The 15,635-nt window shown below is 45.4% G+C and overlaps 1 protein-coding gene across 1 annotated transcript in view; it reads left to right on the top strand.

Annotated features, from left to right (window-relative positions):
* KIRREL3 (kirre like nephrin family adhesion molecule 3) overlaps positions 1 to 14,475 on the top strand; it is a gene marked incomplete at its 5' end in the record, with an annotated part of 170,871 nt that extends 156,396 nt beyond the window's left edge. The window contains 2 exons of the mRNA XM_044437402.1: positions 7,912 to 7,998; positions 14,030 to 14,475. Of these exons, the coding sequence (XP_044293337.1) occupies positions 7,912 to 7,998; positions 14,030 to 14,473 (531 nt within the window). The remainder of the gene's footprint in view (positions 1 to 7,911; positions 7,999 to 14,029) is intronic.
* Positions 14,476 to 15,635: the final 1,160 nt, after the last annotated feature.

Raw genomic sequence — 15,635 nt, 5'->3', positions numbered from 1 at the left:
TAGGAGGAACCTGGCAGAACTATGACAAGCATCACTACCATCTACATCCACACAAAGATATACAGCAAACAGTTACCAGAGTAACTAGCCCTCTGCAGTTTATATTTTGCAGTTCTGTAAAACTGTGGAATGCAAACTCAGGTGCAGCTCGGAAAGGAGTGCCAGCTTCCTTATATTTGAAGGCCATGTTTCTAGTCCTTCTTGTTGTAAAAGCAGTATGGTGTGTTTCCCCAAGCTGTTGTTGCATAAGTGCAAGCTTCTCTTCACACAGCACCGGCACTCATAATTATTACAGAATGTGCTAGTTGTCTAATGCATTATGTCATGCACATAAGTGATCACATCTGTAATGTTTGAACCAGAAAACATGCATACAGTCAGCACAACTGAAAGTTCCAAGCCTTTAAAAAGAGCTGTGTCAGACTTGGATCACTTTCTTCTTTAACTTTTGAAAAATCTTGTTGCGTTTTGTGTGTGTGTGTGTGTGTGTGTGTGTACACACACTTGCAAAACACCCGTGCATGCATGCTAAGGCTTTGCTACCTCCTTTTTACCATATTTTTTTCTTTCATTTCCCTCATCAAAGTCTTTAAAAAATACTCAGTTCAAGACCTCATTGATTTTAGAGCTGTAATTAATTTCATCCTTTGCTGCTTTTGTCAATGAGCTTACACACTCTCTCTCTTTAGTATCATTGAGTAGTTAAAGTAGATCGTCTCCAATTTGTTTTCCTTTTTGGAATTGCTTGCCTCTCTGTTCTTTTTTCACTGATGGGTTCCAGATCTTGAAATCACCTTGGAACAGGCTCTCCCACCCTGGGAGTCCATGTTTTGGGGAAAAGCCAAATGCTGCTAATCCCATTCATCACATGAATCTATTTCAAAGCCTTCATTTCATCACACATGCCCCAAAGCATTCCTTTTAAGGTAGCCATGGGGAATCCTTAATTTTTGATTCCAGGAGCAAAACTGGCATATTTGCAATTCTGTAATATAACCCAAATATTGTAACAAGTTTCTGAATACTTACAGCAGAATTTTTAATGTTGCAATTGGGAAGCCCATGACTTTTGTCCAAGGGGCAAAAACTGAATATTTTCCTTTTGTGGAAAGGGTGTCCCATATTGCAAGAAGTTGCCAAATAGCCATGGCAGATTTTTTGAGATGGGGAAAGGATGGAATGAGACGAGAAAAAGGGCCATGGGTTGTTGCACAAAATACTTCACAGTTACTTGAATTGCACAGAAAAGAATGTGCGAAAGCGAAGTGTTCTGTCCTTGAGTGCAGAAGCATGATGAGCCGGAGGGCCACTCCGGGAACAATGGTGTGAGATCAGTGTTTTGAGTGGGGAACGTCTTAAGGGCCTTGCTAGAATGAAATAGCTGCAGAGATACCTGAACTCTGTCAGGCACACCTGCTCAGCACTAATGCTTGTGCGGGCATGACTCACTTCGCTTCAGGATGCTGCAGCCTATGGCTCTTGTCGTGATGCACCCAAGCCCTTGGTCTTGTTCCTAGAGCGAAGCAACAGGCCCCAGTTATTCTCTGAAACGCCTCTGAACATAGGAAAATGCCATCTCGCCCAACATGTTCTAGTCTGGCCTTCCCCTGCCAAGTGGCCTCCAGAAGGATCGGGATGCAACCCAGTCACCCACAGACAATGATGGCTGTTGTAGCCCAGAACTTATGGGTGGTGACTGGCGCATTTAGCCCAGGGGTGGCATTTCAAGCCTCAAGCAGGGGTGCTTCCTTGCCATGCTTCCTCACGGTTGCTTTGACCCAGAGATGCAACAGATCGTGGGGTCAGCTACACTCAGGCCTCGTGCTTGACCACAATGGCCCCTCGCTGAGACCCCGTGGAGGGCTTTTCCCAGCCACTCAGTAGAGATAAAAGGGACGTCAAGGAGACTTTTCTTATTTTCCTCCCTGCTTTGCTTACAGTGGTACCTGCGTGTTCCCCTGTGCGCATATGTCATGGGGAGCGAGAGGAGTAATAATGTTCCCGCACGTGTATCTGACCGAGCTATTGTAAGTTTACTGGTCTAATGTATGCAGGAGCAAAGCACTCACAACATGCCAATTGCTGCGATTGTGGCGAAGGTGGCTGGCTGCAATGGGCCATCTGAGCACCTGGCCAGCTGCTGCCATCCACTGGCCGAAGCCTTTGTGGCCATTCTGCTCCGCAAGGCCAGCTTGTGCAGTTCTGCATCTAGCTACAGAGAGGCTGGCAACAGTTGTTAGCAGAGGATCCTTTGAGCTTCGGAGACCAGAAGAGCAGCACATTTAGGAGGAAGGAATATAAAAGAGAAAACAATCCCCACTTGGCTGTGGAGTCTGAGAGGGTGATCCCTCTGGCATGACCCCAGTTCAGCAGATGACATCTGCTGGCCAGTACTTGTGCCAGAAGGACATTAGAAGCCCTTTCTTCTTCCCCCACCCTGCCACCATGTCCACATCCTCACAAAATCTGGACATGCCCTTGAATTCAAGAGCATTGGCAAAAAGTTAATGGCAGCCACACATTTTTAACAGGGTTATGGGTAATTTTATCGCCGGCCATCTGTGTCGACAGCAGCATGAGCAAAGTGCAACTGTATATTGGAATCTCCAGCCATATGGTGGCCAGGATGGGAGAGCCAAAGGCAGCCAGAAGCATTTCCATGACATGCAAAGCCAGTTCCAAAGGAGCCAGACACATCCTCACCTACCAGCTGAGAAAGGGACACCCCAGGAATCCAAGGCAAGATTGCAGAATGCCCTGTGCCCAGCACAGGTAGCCCACCCTGGACTTTTGCTAGACTGGCTATGCACAGGCTAGACTGCTGCTTGTTGTATGCAGGGAGGAAGCCATAAAGTAAATTCCCAATGCTTGAGAGGAAATGTAGAATCTGGCTCTAAAGAATCCAAAGCTGAGCTCTGAAGCTGAGAGCTAACCCTACCAGATACTGCAAGCACAGAGGCCTGCTGAGGCACAGAAGTGAGATGGCCATGTTCTCTGCTCTACAGAGGACAGTCCTCTCTCTGAACATGCCATTTGAATACACTCCAGTCCAAGGCCAAGTAGATCTAAGGATGGTGCAATGGGGTGGGTGGCAGGCTTGAAGGTGCCCATTGAGTGTTGCTACCTGGCGACAGGCAAGCAGACAGGGGCCCTAGTCACAGTATTCCCCACCAGGATGAGATGCATATTGCATTTCTGTTTCCATCAAAGCAATTATCTCCAAGCCTTTCTCTATGCATGCCTATTAGTACATTCACGGTTACTGTTAATCAGTGTAACTTTGGTAATGCAGAAGTGGCCGCCCCTGAGTGTAGATGGGTCTTCAGCATTCCCTTTTGTTCCATTCTGCCCTTCCTCTTCCCTGCACACAGTGGTAAAGAAAAGGAGTAGAAGCGGTGCTGGAATTTCAGGAGGTCCATAAAGGCCCAAACCCTTTGATTCTGCAATTCCTTCCACTGTTGTTTTAAGAAAACGACATACAGGAAGACTGCCATGAACGGGCTCGATTTGCCTTCCACTCACTTACAGCCACATGCATAATTTGGGCCCTGGATAGTAATTATGACTGCATCACACAGACATACACACATGAGACTCTCTTCCTTCCCGTGCATTCAAAAGTCTGATTTGTCACAGCGGATAAGATGTAATCCTTTGCATGTCTGGGCAGAAAAAAGGCTCACTGGGACTGGAGGAGAGCTTTGTGAATACCCCAGGCCAACAGAAAGACAAACAAGAGGGTCCTAGATCAAATCAAGCCAGAGCTTTCCCTAGAAGCAAAAAATGACAAAACCGAGCCTGTCATACTTCAGACACATCCTGGCAGGCAGGACTGCCTGAAGAAGACAATCATGCTAAGAAAAGTTGAAGGCAGAAGAAGAAAAGAAAGACCAAATGTGAGGTGGATGGAATTCATAAAGGAAGCCACAGCCTAGAACTTGGAAGAGCTGAATGGAGCTGCCCTGGACCAGACATGGTGGAGGGCTTTCTTTCATGCATAGGGGCACCATAGGTCAAAGACAACTTGATGGCAGATAACAGCATAGCAACAAAGGGGATTCTGCCTGCGGCATGCCAAGATCTGCCTGTATTTTCTTCTGTCCAGACATGCATAGGATTGTGCTTTAGTTTAGTTTTTGTCCCCCTTCTCCATATTGACAATGTGCCAGCTGAAATGTAGACCTCTGTATTTTAAATATACACTGCTGTGTTCGCTGCAGAAGGATTCCCTCAAAGAACAAGTTTTTATTAATTCTGAGATAATGGATTGTACTTATTTCAAAACCCAGAAGCTCCATAGCACAAAAGGATGTGAGGAGAGGCACGGTTTCATTATATCCTTTAGTTCATCAATTTTATCTATTCATCTTTTAATTGCAGAACTAGAATCCCCGAAGGGTCCTTGGTTGCTGAGGTGTGTAAGTTGAGAGGAAAACCCGCTTTTATACCCAGCAGGGGTGAGGGTGGTTTTAAAAACCCACAAAACCATCTATTTATGGCAGGAATTTAAGGAGGAAATCTGGGGAGGGCATAGAGATGGAGGACATGACAAAGAACAAAAATTAAATGAATCTCCAACTGTTAGTTGATGAAGTGAGAACGTATTGAACTAAGCCGCCGTGTAAACTTTATTAAAGGTCACACTAATGAATGGCTTAATTCTAGAATTATAAATTAACTCATGTGGTTTTTGCTTTGTGAACAACTGTGCTTTTCTGGATCTAACCCTCTCGCTAACAAATGCAGGCACCCGCAAGGAGAGATTGCAAGGTTGCATTTATATGGTGACACTGCCACCTACTGATTCATGGCAATGCTTGCATCTTGGGACGGCTCCGCCAAGAAAACTTGTTCTCATAGCACAAATAACCCTGCTGGAAACGGGAGACTACTGCACACATGTGCGCTCTGTCAAGTGTGGGGAGGGGAATCCAAGTGTGGCTGTTTCCTGCGACTCCATGTTTTCTGTGGCTCTGGGCTTCAGTGCAGTTTTCAAAACCTTGTGCATTCCATCACTGTGTTATATTTTATATTTTGTATTGTTAAACTGTCCTGAGACCTCGGTAATGGGACGGTCTAGAAAAGTTTTAAATTAAAAAAAAATCAACATACGGAAAGGGAGAAAAAGCATATTTCAAGTATTTGTAGTGCTTTGCCCACATTATCCTGAGAGCAACCCTGCAAGATGGAGCAATATTATTACTGATATTTTGCAAATAAGAAAGTGCAGGCAGAGAAACAAAAACTTTGGCCAACATCACAGTGGCTCATACTAAAGCATCTCCCAGTGCATAAGGGCTACATTCCTGATGGGGAAGGGTATATTTCTGTGTGTGTATATATACACATCATCCTATATATGGGTGATTTTGGCTTAAGTTGGAGGTGCAAATGCACTGCATGGTCTTGCTCAAGTCAAGAAGCAGACCGTTCAAGGCTGAGTTGTTTTGGGAAAGACGGTTATCTGCACTTCTTCCCCTACCCGACCTGGGTAAAGCTTCCATGTTGTTCTAAAAGAGAAAATCCCACAACTGATCTCTCCCTGGAAGCAAAAATATAGTATATTTATACAGCATTTCTTTTTAAAATATAGTACATAAATAACTCATTTAGAAACTAACAATTTACTGCTATTTCATGACAGTCAGAATCCATTTCCTAACGAAGATGCTTCACTCCATCTCATGGTAGGGCCAGCCCTAGGAGTCCTTTCCCTCCAAAAGCAGGCCCTTTGTGAAAGTTTAACGACATGGCAGAGTAATTTGATAGTCTTCTAAACATTAGAAGCACCATAATATGTTTCAGATTTCCCCCACTCCCATCCTGTCCCTTCCTTTCCTGTCCCTTCATTTCCTGTCCCGTCCCATCCTTCCCTCCAAGCTGCTGTAGACAGAATCACCTGCCTTTGAGGTCACAAAAGTGACTTTGAGGGACCTTCTGGAGGTGCAGAAGTAACATTCCAGTGCACACAGAGATAAGCGACCTGGAGGTGAAACATCCCAGGTGCCTGACCCCCCCCCCCCCCGGTAGCTCGTAGCTGCTGCAGCTGCTATGTGCCATCAAGTTGTCTCAAAACCTTTCCAGCCCTATGGATGGATGTCCCCCTAAAGGCCTGCCTGGGACAGGGGAAGAGGTCAAAGGGAGGGTGGGGAGGCCTAGAAAGTACCAGGAGCAGCCGGCAAGGCACATCCAGAAGCATCCAAGGCTGAGATTTCCGTGTAGCTTATTACACCCCAAGTCATATGTTCAACACCCTACAAATGACAGCCCACAGGCTGCCCCCCAGATCTCTCCCAGACATCTGCCATTGTGTTCCAAGCCTGTACCCACTTACCTGAGAGCAAGCCTTATTGAATCCAATCGTATTTGTTTCTGAGTAAATATGTATAAAATTCCACTGTACAGCAGCAATACAACAGACATTCTGCCCTCTAAAAGGCAGCATGCCTCATTTTGGTGTGGGTTTCCCCTACCCAGCCCTAGATTTAATGCTTCGTAACATATACATTTGCCCTGGTAAATTAACTGATGTCACCAATTTTCCCCAGGAAAAACAAGCCCCTCAAAACCAGGTAGCTTAATTTGTGGTATTAGCTAGCTCTATCAACAGTTTTCCACCACATCAGCAGAAACTGCTGTAAGGGAGGATTTCCACAAACATTTGCCAAGAACGAATGAAAGAAAAGCTAAAAGTCAAGGAACAATCAGTGTTGAATTGTAGATTTAAAATTGTGATTAGCCTCCGCATTCAGAAGTGGTAACTCCACCAGAAGCTTCAGTTTGCTGCAGCAAAGAGAAAATGTGAATGCTGGAGAGAGTAAATCAATATCTGGAGGAGATAAAAGGCAATAGAGAAATTGCTTGATAACTATTCAGATCTCGTGCAGACCCACCTTCCTGAAAAGGGTAATTAAAGCCATATTCTAATTAACATGTACTTTGCCCCCAATCAGAAGCATCCTTCGCAGGAAAAACTAATGAAGCTGGGAGAATAGGCTCTTCCTTGTAGATTTGTCTGAGTAAAAGGAAAGCAACCTCTAATAAGAAGCCTTTTTGAAAGCAAGAAAAGCCCTCTCAATAGCTGGGTACAAAAGATGCCAGAGCCCACACCTGGGACAGATGAGTCTCGATGGCCTCTTGCTTGGAATCAGAGGCAAATCGCACATGATCCGCAGACATATGTATTTAAATTCCAATAGCTGCACCAGCAAGGGAAAGAATTGCTGTGAGAAGACAACTTTTGGGACAGAAATGGCACAGTGTTTAACACCCCCCCCCCTCCATACTTCACTTCCACTGCAACACGCATCCAACATGAAGATGGCTTGGTTTACTGCAAGCCATTCATCCCATTTTCTCCTCCTGCTCCTGGTCCAAAGTTGTTCATTGGCCAGGTGGGCAGTGAAGAAAAAGCAGGTGTTCCTGCCCAACTTGTTTTCAGAGTCTGGTGGCTACCAGGAAAGATCCTTTTCTGTGGTGGCCTCCATCTAGGGAAAGCCCTCGTCAGGAAATTCCACAGGGCATCTCCACTGTATATCCTTGAATGCCTGGGTAAGACCTTCTTCTAACAGATGCTTTAATCATTAATCAGTTGCCCTGAGTATTAATGTTATGGCTCCTCTGTGTTTCCCATATCTTCAAAGTGTGGTTAATGTTTAATATTACATTATTTTGATACTCCGTTGTATTTTTTGTTGCTTTGTGTTGTTCTTTTGATTGCAGAGCACTCAGAAAGCAGTTGCCAGTTGGGTGGTACACATTTCCATGGAGCAGCTGTGCTCCCTTAGAGAAGTGGAACCCAACGACTCAGACACGCCCTGCACTTTTCGACACAACTTGTTAATACTTTGATCCGGACTCCCAAGACTTGACTTAAACCCCATGCTCACCATCTGTTTCTTGCACTTGCAGATGGACAGAAGTGAGTTCCAGCAAGATTCAGTTCTTAAGCAGCTGGAGGTACTCAAGGAGGAAGAGAAGGAATTCCAGAACCTGAAGGTAGTTGATTACAGGACTGAACTTTCTTTGTTGCTGTGTTGTGCCTTCTCCAACTTATGCAGCCTGATGAATGAATGCCCTGCAGAACATCCATGACAGCTCTGCTCCGCTCTTCCAAATTCAAGGCTGCAGCTTCCTTTGGGAAGTCAAGCCATCTCATACCCAGGATTGAGCTTTCCCTGTGCAGACGACTGAGCATCCTGGGGATTCGCTTTCCCAGAGGTAACTTGGTCAATCATGTCTGTAACTGCCAAAATCCAAGCAGAGAGAAGTTTGCTGCCATACAAAAGAAGTTAAGCCAGAACATTCAAGATTAAAGTCATTAAAGTATCATTAAAATGCCCCTCCACTATATGAAAGGCACAATGACGTGCAGAGGGTGGATTCATGCACTGCCTTTGTTGTTTTTTTCAAAGGAATTACAGTCCCATGAAACATGGGCTAATTCACACACCTAAACTCAAGCACACTGAGACTATGGAAGGGCATGTAGCACATAAGAACCCAGGACACCGGTGGCAAACCTATGGCACACGTGCCACAGCGGGCACGCAGAGCCCTCTCTGTCAGCACTTGAGCCAAGTCACCCCGGCATCGCCCCAGCAGCCGAGCATAGGAAAACAGCTCACACAGGGGCCATGCGGATGCTTGGAAAGGAGGAGTGGTGCCAGGGGATGATGTCACGAGCTGTGACTCATTCGCATGGCCGGTCAGTGTGCTGCCAAGGAGATATATATATATATTTGGTTGGACTGGCTGTGAGGTGTTTTTTCTAAACTAAAACCTCAGAAATGATGAGCTGCACAGAAAAAGCTATTCAAGGAAGGCCTTTTCAAAATTGTCCTCTTTTCAATCGCATTAGGGTTAGAAGTGTGCACCAGGGTAGGGTGAGGGTTAGAAAAATGAGGTGTCCTGTCATGGTTTTAATGGTTGGAATGTGTTTAGAATGGGCAGAAATGATGAGCTGTACAGAAGAAGCAACTCACGGAAGGCTTTTTCAAAATCGTCCTCTGTCCACTGGAAAACATTGGCTTTTGTTTAGCAAGGAACACAAGAAGCATATGACCAACTTGAATGAAATTTGCATTCCTTCGTAGCTATGGGAGAACTATTTAGATATTAAACAAGGCACACATTTGCCATGCACATTGTTTTACAAAGGAAATGTGGCTTCTGCCACAGTGTTGGGGGCCTTCAAAAGGCCAAAAAGGTGTGCAGCTCCTGTGCCATGAGTGGAGCACCTCTTCAATGCTATTAGGCGGCAGGTTCCCTGGATTTCAGTGAGAAGTCCTTCCGTCCCAGTGTGACCATAATGGGAACTTGGCATGCTGGCTCACGCTCTTCCCCACATTCATCCAGTGGGTAACCTCCTGGTGGCCAAAGTTCAAGGGCACTCAGTTCATCTCTGTCCAGCTAGCCCTGTTCTTTGGGCAGGATTCTTCCTTCCCAACCAACTCTGAGCCAGTTCCCCCATGTGTGTGCGTCTCCTCCATTTCCTCTGGATCGTTGCACCAACCAAAATAATTTAACATTGACTTTTCCTCTTCCTTAATGACGATTTCAGTTGAACAATCTCTTTTTCACATACACATGAGGAAGCCACATTTCCCAAAGCGGGCGCTTTCCTTTGAAACATCAAGGCCTTTATCTTCTGGCTGAGATCTTTGCCGTGTAGCATCTGCTGACATGAAACAAATCCCAGGTCAATCACAGCAGCTTTCTCAAATGGGTTGCAACAAAGTGGGTTTTCAAAGGAGGTTTGCCTCTCTCCTTCCATTCCTTTCTGGAGAGAGATGGGGAGGGGAAAGTGGTGGGGGGCACGATTAATTGATTAATTAATAGGATGTGACACTATTCATTAATCTGAATGGTTTCCATGGCAATAGAGACACCATCTGCATCTCTTTGGTGCAAGGTGGGAGCTGTCCGGGCTGAATCCCAGCTGGGTTAAAGATCTGTCCACTGAAATGAAGGAACAAGGAGTTGCAGCACTTGAAGACTAATATATTCTAACATAAGCTAATCCCCATGAAAGTTCATGCCAGAGCAGATTTGTTAGTCTTTAAGGTAAGGGCAGGCAAATCCAGAAATCATTTTTGCTAGCCCAATACACACACACACCAGCCCACCAAGTACAAATGCACTTCTTGAAAGTAAGTACAATCTGAAAGATCGAAAGCAAGCAAGATTTTGACATTTAATGGTGAAATCCTACAGAAGTGAGCATGAGCCCCAGATGTGGAGGATCACAGTCATCCAATGCAGAGCAGGAGGAGGAAGAGGCGCTACCTTCACTTCCCTGCTCATCCACACCTGCATTTTCACTTGGCAGCCATTTTTGCCAGCTGCAGCATTTCAAAAGAGGGGGCAAGAAGGTGGCTGCGTGTTAGGGTTGTCCTAGTAGCCTTCTCTCTGCAGGACACAAAACATGAGCGGCCTTTCCCTCTGTAAGGGTGCGGACCTGATTGTGTGGGTCTGCCCCCGGAGCCAGATGGATCCGGATGGATTCCGGAAGACCCTGGAGGAGTTCCCGGCTGACAAGACTGGTGCTCATCCCTGCTTTAGGGTGCCACAAGATTCTCGGTTATTTTTGCTGTAATAAACTCACTCAGCTCCCCCTTTGGAAACTGAAAGTAAAGAGTAATTCATTAAAAAGATGAGCAAAGCAGAAATGCAAGTTCTTAGGAGAATCTTACTTCATAGAACAGATGGGCTTAATAAAATGGGGCAGATGTTAAACCCCTCTTTCCCGTGCTGAGGTGGTGAGTTGGGAGAGGCAGCTGCTATGAAAAGAAAAATAGATCACACCTTCCACATATTTCATCTGACCCCAAGTGTTTGACACTGTGGTATTGTCTGCCACATGGAACAGGGCATGGGAATGTGAGAGGCAGTTGAGCTAATTTAAGATTCGATATCTGCATAGAATCATCATTCTCCTGGGAAAGTCGCTAAAGGCAAGGCCGTGAAGCACTTTTAAAATGAAACAGGGACATTTTGCCAAAAACTGCAAAACCTCCAGAAGACTTAGGTAGTTTTTTTGTTCTTGTGTAAGACTCCCACCTCTAACAAACATTCATGACAAACTATATAATCACAGAAAAAATAGACCAGTGTGCTCCCAAGTGGAATGTTATTGTCCATTCCATTTTCCAAGGAATGGACCTCATCGGTGGTAGATCATGCCATGTTCTTCAAGTGACAAGCTAGAAACCTTTTAAGTAATGAAAGGATAACTTTTCACAGAAAATCAGTTTGCTGTTTCATATTTCAGCTGCTTCCATTTGTACTTTCGATATATTGTCTATTTCCCATATCACTTCCAAGCACCAAATGTATGTGCAGATACAAATGCCCACACCCACACATGCCCAACATCATAGGGTTTGTAGTCTTGAGATTGCCTGGAACTCACAGAAGATATTGCAAGAATATAGAACATTCCCTATTTTAATTTGTTGTTGTTGTTGTTAGTTGCAAAGTCATGTCCGACCCATTGCGACCCCATGGACAACACTCCTTCAGGTCTTCCTGTCCTCCACCATCCCTCGGAGTCCACCTAAGCTCACACCAACTGCTTCAGTGACTCCATCTAGCCTCCTCATCCTCTGCCGTCTGGAAGTAAAAACAGCCTCATGTTTCACAAAAGAAACATCAGTGGATCAGATCAACAGGGTGACAATAATTTGGATTTACATTTTACCTGCAATTTTTCAGAACCCTGTTGCCACAGAGCTCTTGGTTTCAAACCATTCTGGGCAGAAGAATGCACCCAAAGAAAAGGGACTGTTAAATTTTCAGTGGAAAAGCACACACCTGTGATTCACAGTTAGACAACACTTTTATTAGAATCAACCAACATTTCACAGAAAATGCACAAGCATTCAAGATTCCAGAATTCTTCATTAGCCTTGGTGGTACAAAGAGCAGGGGAGGATGGAAAGAAACAAAGAGTCCACAAATCAGCCCAGGTGTTGTGGCCATGAGGTCTGCATTTCAAAATGGTGGTTTTCAGACTGAGTAAATGAGTTGTGATAGATGCTCAGGTACCAGATTGCAACCAGCAATACATTCTGGAATAGAAAAACAACCGTTTCTCAAAGCAAAGACAGGCAGACTCTAATCTGTCTCTTGTTTTGGGTGAAATGCAAGACCTGAGTCAACCCAGAGAAGAAATGCAGATTTTCCCCCTTTTATTTAATGTTTTAATAGACATATGTGCATTTGTGCAATCATGAACACATACAGATTTCACCTATATGACAATGTAGCTTACTAGCAATCATACGTAGGTTTCAGGGAGGCCAAATATCTGATATCCTTGAAGGTAATGTCTATATGCTGCTCATTCAAATATTGAAAACATTGTAAGTCCCTTGATCCATGGTATTATGAGGTGATAAGTGCTCAGTGTTTTTTTTTACTTTTAGCTGTCAAGAGGGCGTAGAGAAAATATTTACACTGACCATTCATTGATTTCCATGAAGCAGGTAAATCGTTTAAAAGAGCAAATATTAAGCACTCTTCTGGTACAAATATTATCTGTCTAATAAATTCCTCCCCAAAAGAAGCAAATACTTCTTTTAAGCATAGGCTTAGAAGAAGAGTTAACTGCACTGAACTGCCAGCCAAATTGGCCAGACTGGATAATTTCTAATTAAAGAGAGGTTGCAGGGTCTAAAAGACAAATTTTTTCCTGTATCAGATGATGTGTAAGAACTAGAGATGCTATAGGCATGGATAGCAACACAGTAACTTACTGATTAAGCAAGAATGACCCTCTGACCAATTATTCTGACCTGCTCAAAACCCCATATATCCTATTTGCTCACCAAAAGTTGGAATTGATAGGCATGAGTCATGAGTTGTGTTGCCTCACCATCTTCCATAAGTCATGGCTGGAGCTCTAGAAGCCAGCCAAGCCAGGCTTAGGTTCCAACAAATGCCAACAAGTATTGCCAGTTAGCCAAAGCAGGCGAAATTTGGCATGCAAAACAGAAAATGACAAAACTCGTCATCAGCACCTGCCCGTTGATCCAAAGTGGTCTCTACAAAAACATTTTCTCACTACTGTTTAGATCTCGTTTGTCCCGTAAAGTCAATTTAGTTTGAGAAAATAGATCAAAGTATAACTGACATGACATGACTAACATGACATTTCTTGCTGCAGAAACAATGGAAGAAACCAAGTTAGTTCTTACAAGGCTAGCATGCCCTCAGTTTAGAGACAGGAGTCAAACAAGACAACTTCAAAACTGTCCAAGGCAGGAGCTTTGAGGCAGGTAGGAAAGGCCAGAACGCCTCAGCAGATCACCCATCATACAAGATCCAGAACATCAATGCCAGCGTCTTTAATTGGAGGTTGCATCCTTTTCAGAGCTGATCCTGACAAACCATCCCCTCCACATACGCATGCAAATCACAAACCATGCACTGTTTATCTGAGCATATTCACCAGGTATAGATAAGAGAATCACACATGTAACACAATCAGTCTTAAGTAGTGTTGTGATAAAGCTCCCCGGAATCCATCTCTCATAGCAAGTAAACCAAGTTTGGGGGATTCTGGTTGCACAACCAGCAACCCTCTTCCACAAACAAGAGCCACAAGTCCCGTGTATGGGAGACCAATGTTGCTCACCAGAAAATGCACTCACAGTGGCAGGGAGGCCAAATGGGGTCCCTGGAGCCAAGCCCTGGGAATCCACCGGATTCCCTCCCACAAATGTGTTTCCTTAAAACTCTCTAACCTTTAGCAAAATATTCTGAGGATTATTACAATCTTTATATTAGCAAAGCCAGGGATGAACCTGGCTGCATCTCTGCAAGAAATAGCTAAGGAAGTCTCTAGTCTCATGGGAATCCTTCCTGGTCCAAACAAAACAGAGATCATTTGAAACACTTCCTTGGTCTGGTTGGAACAATTCACAGGTCTGGGTTGTTTTGCTGCTGTGGTGCAGCCTGGTCTCCCATGTAACTTGAGAAGACTGCCACAACCTCCATGGATTCACCCTCTCACCATTCCTTCCAGGACCCCACCAATGGCTATTACAGCGTGAACACCTTCAAAGATCACCACTCCACACCCACCATCTCCCTTTCGGGCTGCCAGCCGGACCTGAGACCGGCCAACAAGCAGCGTGTGCCAACCGGCATGTCCTTCACCAACATCTACACAACCCTGAGTGGGCAGAACCGCCTCTATGACTACAGCCAGCGCTTCGTCCTGGGCATGGGCAGCAGCTCCATCGAGCTGTGCGAGCGGGAATTCCAGCGGGGCTCCATGAGCGACAGCAGCTCCTTCCTGGACACGCAGTGCGACAGCAGCGTCAGCAGCAGTGGCAAGCAGGACGGCTACGTACAGTTCGACAAGGCCAGCAAGGCCTCAGCCTCCTCTTCCCACCACTCACAGTCCTCGTCTCAAAACTCAGACCCCAGCCGGCCCCTGCAGAGGAGAATGCAGACCCACGTGTGAAGGGGCGAGGCAGGACTGGAAACCACGAAGACGGGGACAGGAAGCAGGAGGGGACTGGCCAACCAACCGAGGGGGCACGGCCCCAAGCAGGCCGAAGCCTGGCCCGGCCAGCAGCTGGGGCTGTGCTGACGCCAGCGGGTTCTAGGCAGGGTGGAGGCAGCTCTGTGCTTTCCTTTGCCTTCTAGGGACTTTTAATTCCTCAAAGCACTTTCTCCTTGCTCCCGAGTCAAAGCTGCAGCCCACAAGGTGAATGGGGCTAGAATAAGGCTGTGTTGCAGACGTACACCTACCTACCTACCTTCCTTCCTTCTACTTCCCTCCCTCCCTCCCTAGACCTGGTCTCCACATTTAGTGGTTGGGGGAGATTCTACGGCAGCTGAAGCCAAACCAATCTTAAGCACAATGTTTGTTTCCTTCCTGCAGCAGACTGGGCTTAGGGGAATGGGAACAAAGAAAGGCAAAAGCCAAAACAGCTTATTTGGGGAACTATAGGTTGAAACAAAACCCACAAGCTCACTTTTCCAAATGTGTAATCTATTGCCTCTGCTTCCACGGGAAGGCCAAGGTTCCAAAAACCCACAGTCATCAGGGGAACATTAAGGAAGCATTCCTTCCCTTGTTCATTCCCAATAAGATGACCTGCCTGGCCACAGGATGTTTCTGAGACAGTACGTGTCCTTCCCGTTGACCAGCCATTTTGTATTTCCCAGATCCTCCAGAGAGTAGCTTCTCCAGTTATACTGGTTGGGAGAGACAGACGCGCTATCTTCCTCGTGAGATCACTGTCAAATCCTCTTGTCGTCGGTCACTTCAGAAGAAAGGACAGCCGATGCTCCGAGCATCTTTCCTCCTTCCCCTCTTCCTTTCTGATGCCACTCCATGATTGTGAACTTTTTGAAGATGGTGCACCTTCAGTGCTGTTCAGTTTGCCTTCCTGCTGCTTCATCCCATTTCCAAATTGTACTCCCAAAATGTGCTTTTTGAGCAACCTCAAAGATTGTGGCTTCATTTAAGGAAGTTCAGTGTGAGTGGGGAGGGGAACAGCCATTGGTGTAACTCAATGTACACTGACTACTATTTCTGTTTTTTGGGTTTTTTCCTTTCTTTCTTTTGTTTGGTGTTGAGTGTTCATAATATTACAGTGTGTCTTTGGACAAAAAAG

This window comes from Varanus komodoensis, unplaced genomic scaffold (assembly GCF_004798865.1).
Source record: "Varanus komodoensis strain SLA01 unplaced genomic scaffold, ASM479886v1 scaffold30, whole genome shotgun sequence".
Lineage (NCBI taxonomy): Eukaryota > Metazoa > Chordata > Lepidosauria > Squamata > Varanidae > Varanus > Varanus komodoensis.
This window is presented reverse-complemented; position numbering and strand designations above follow the sequence as displayed.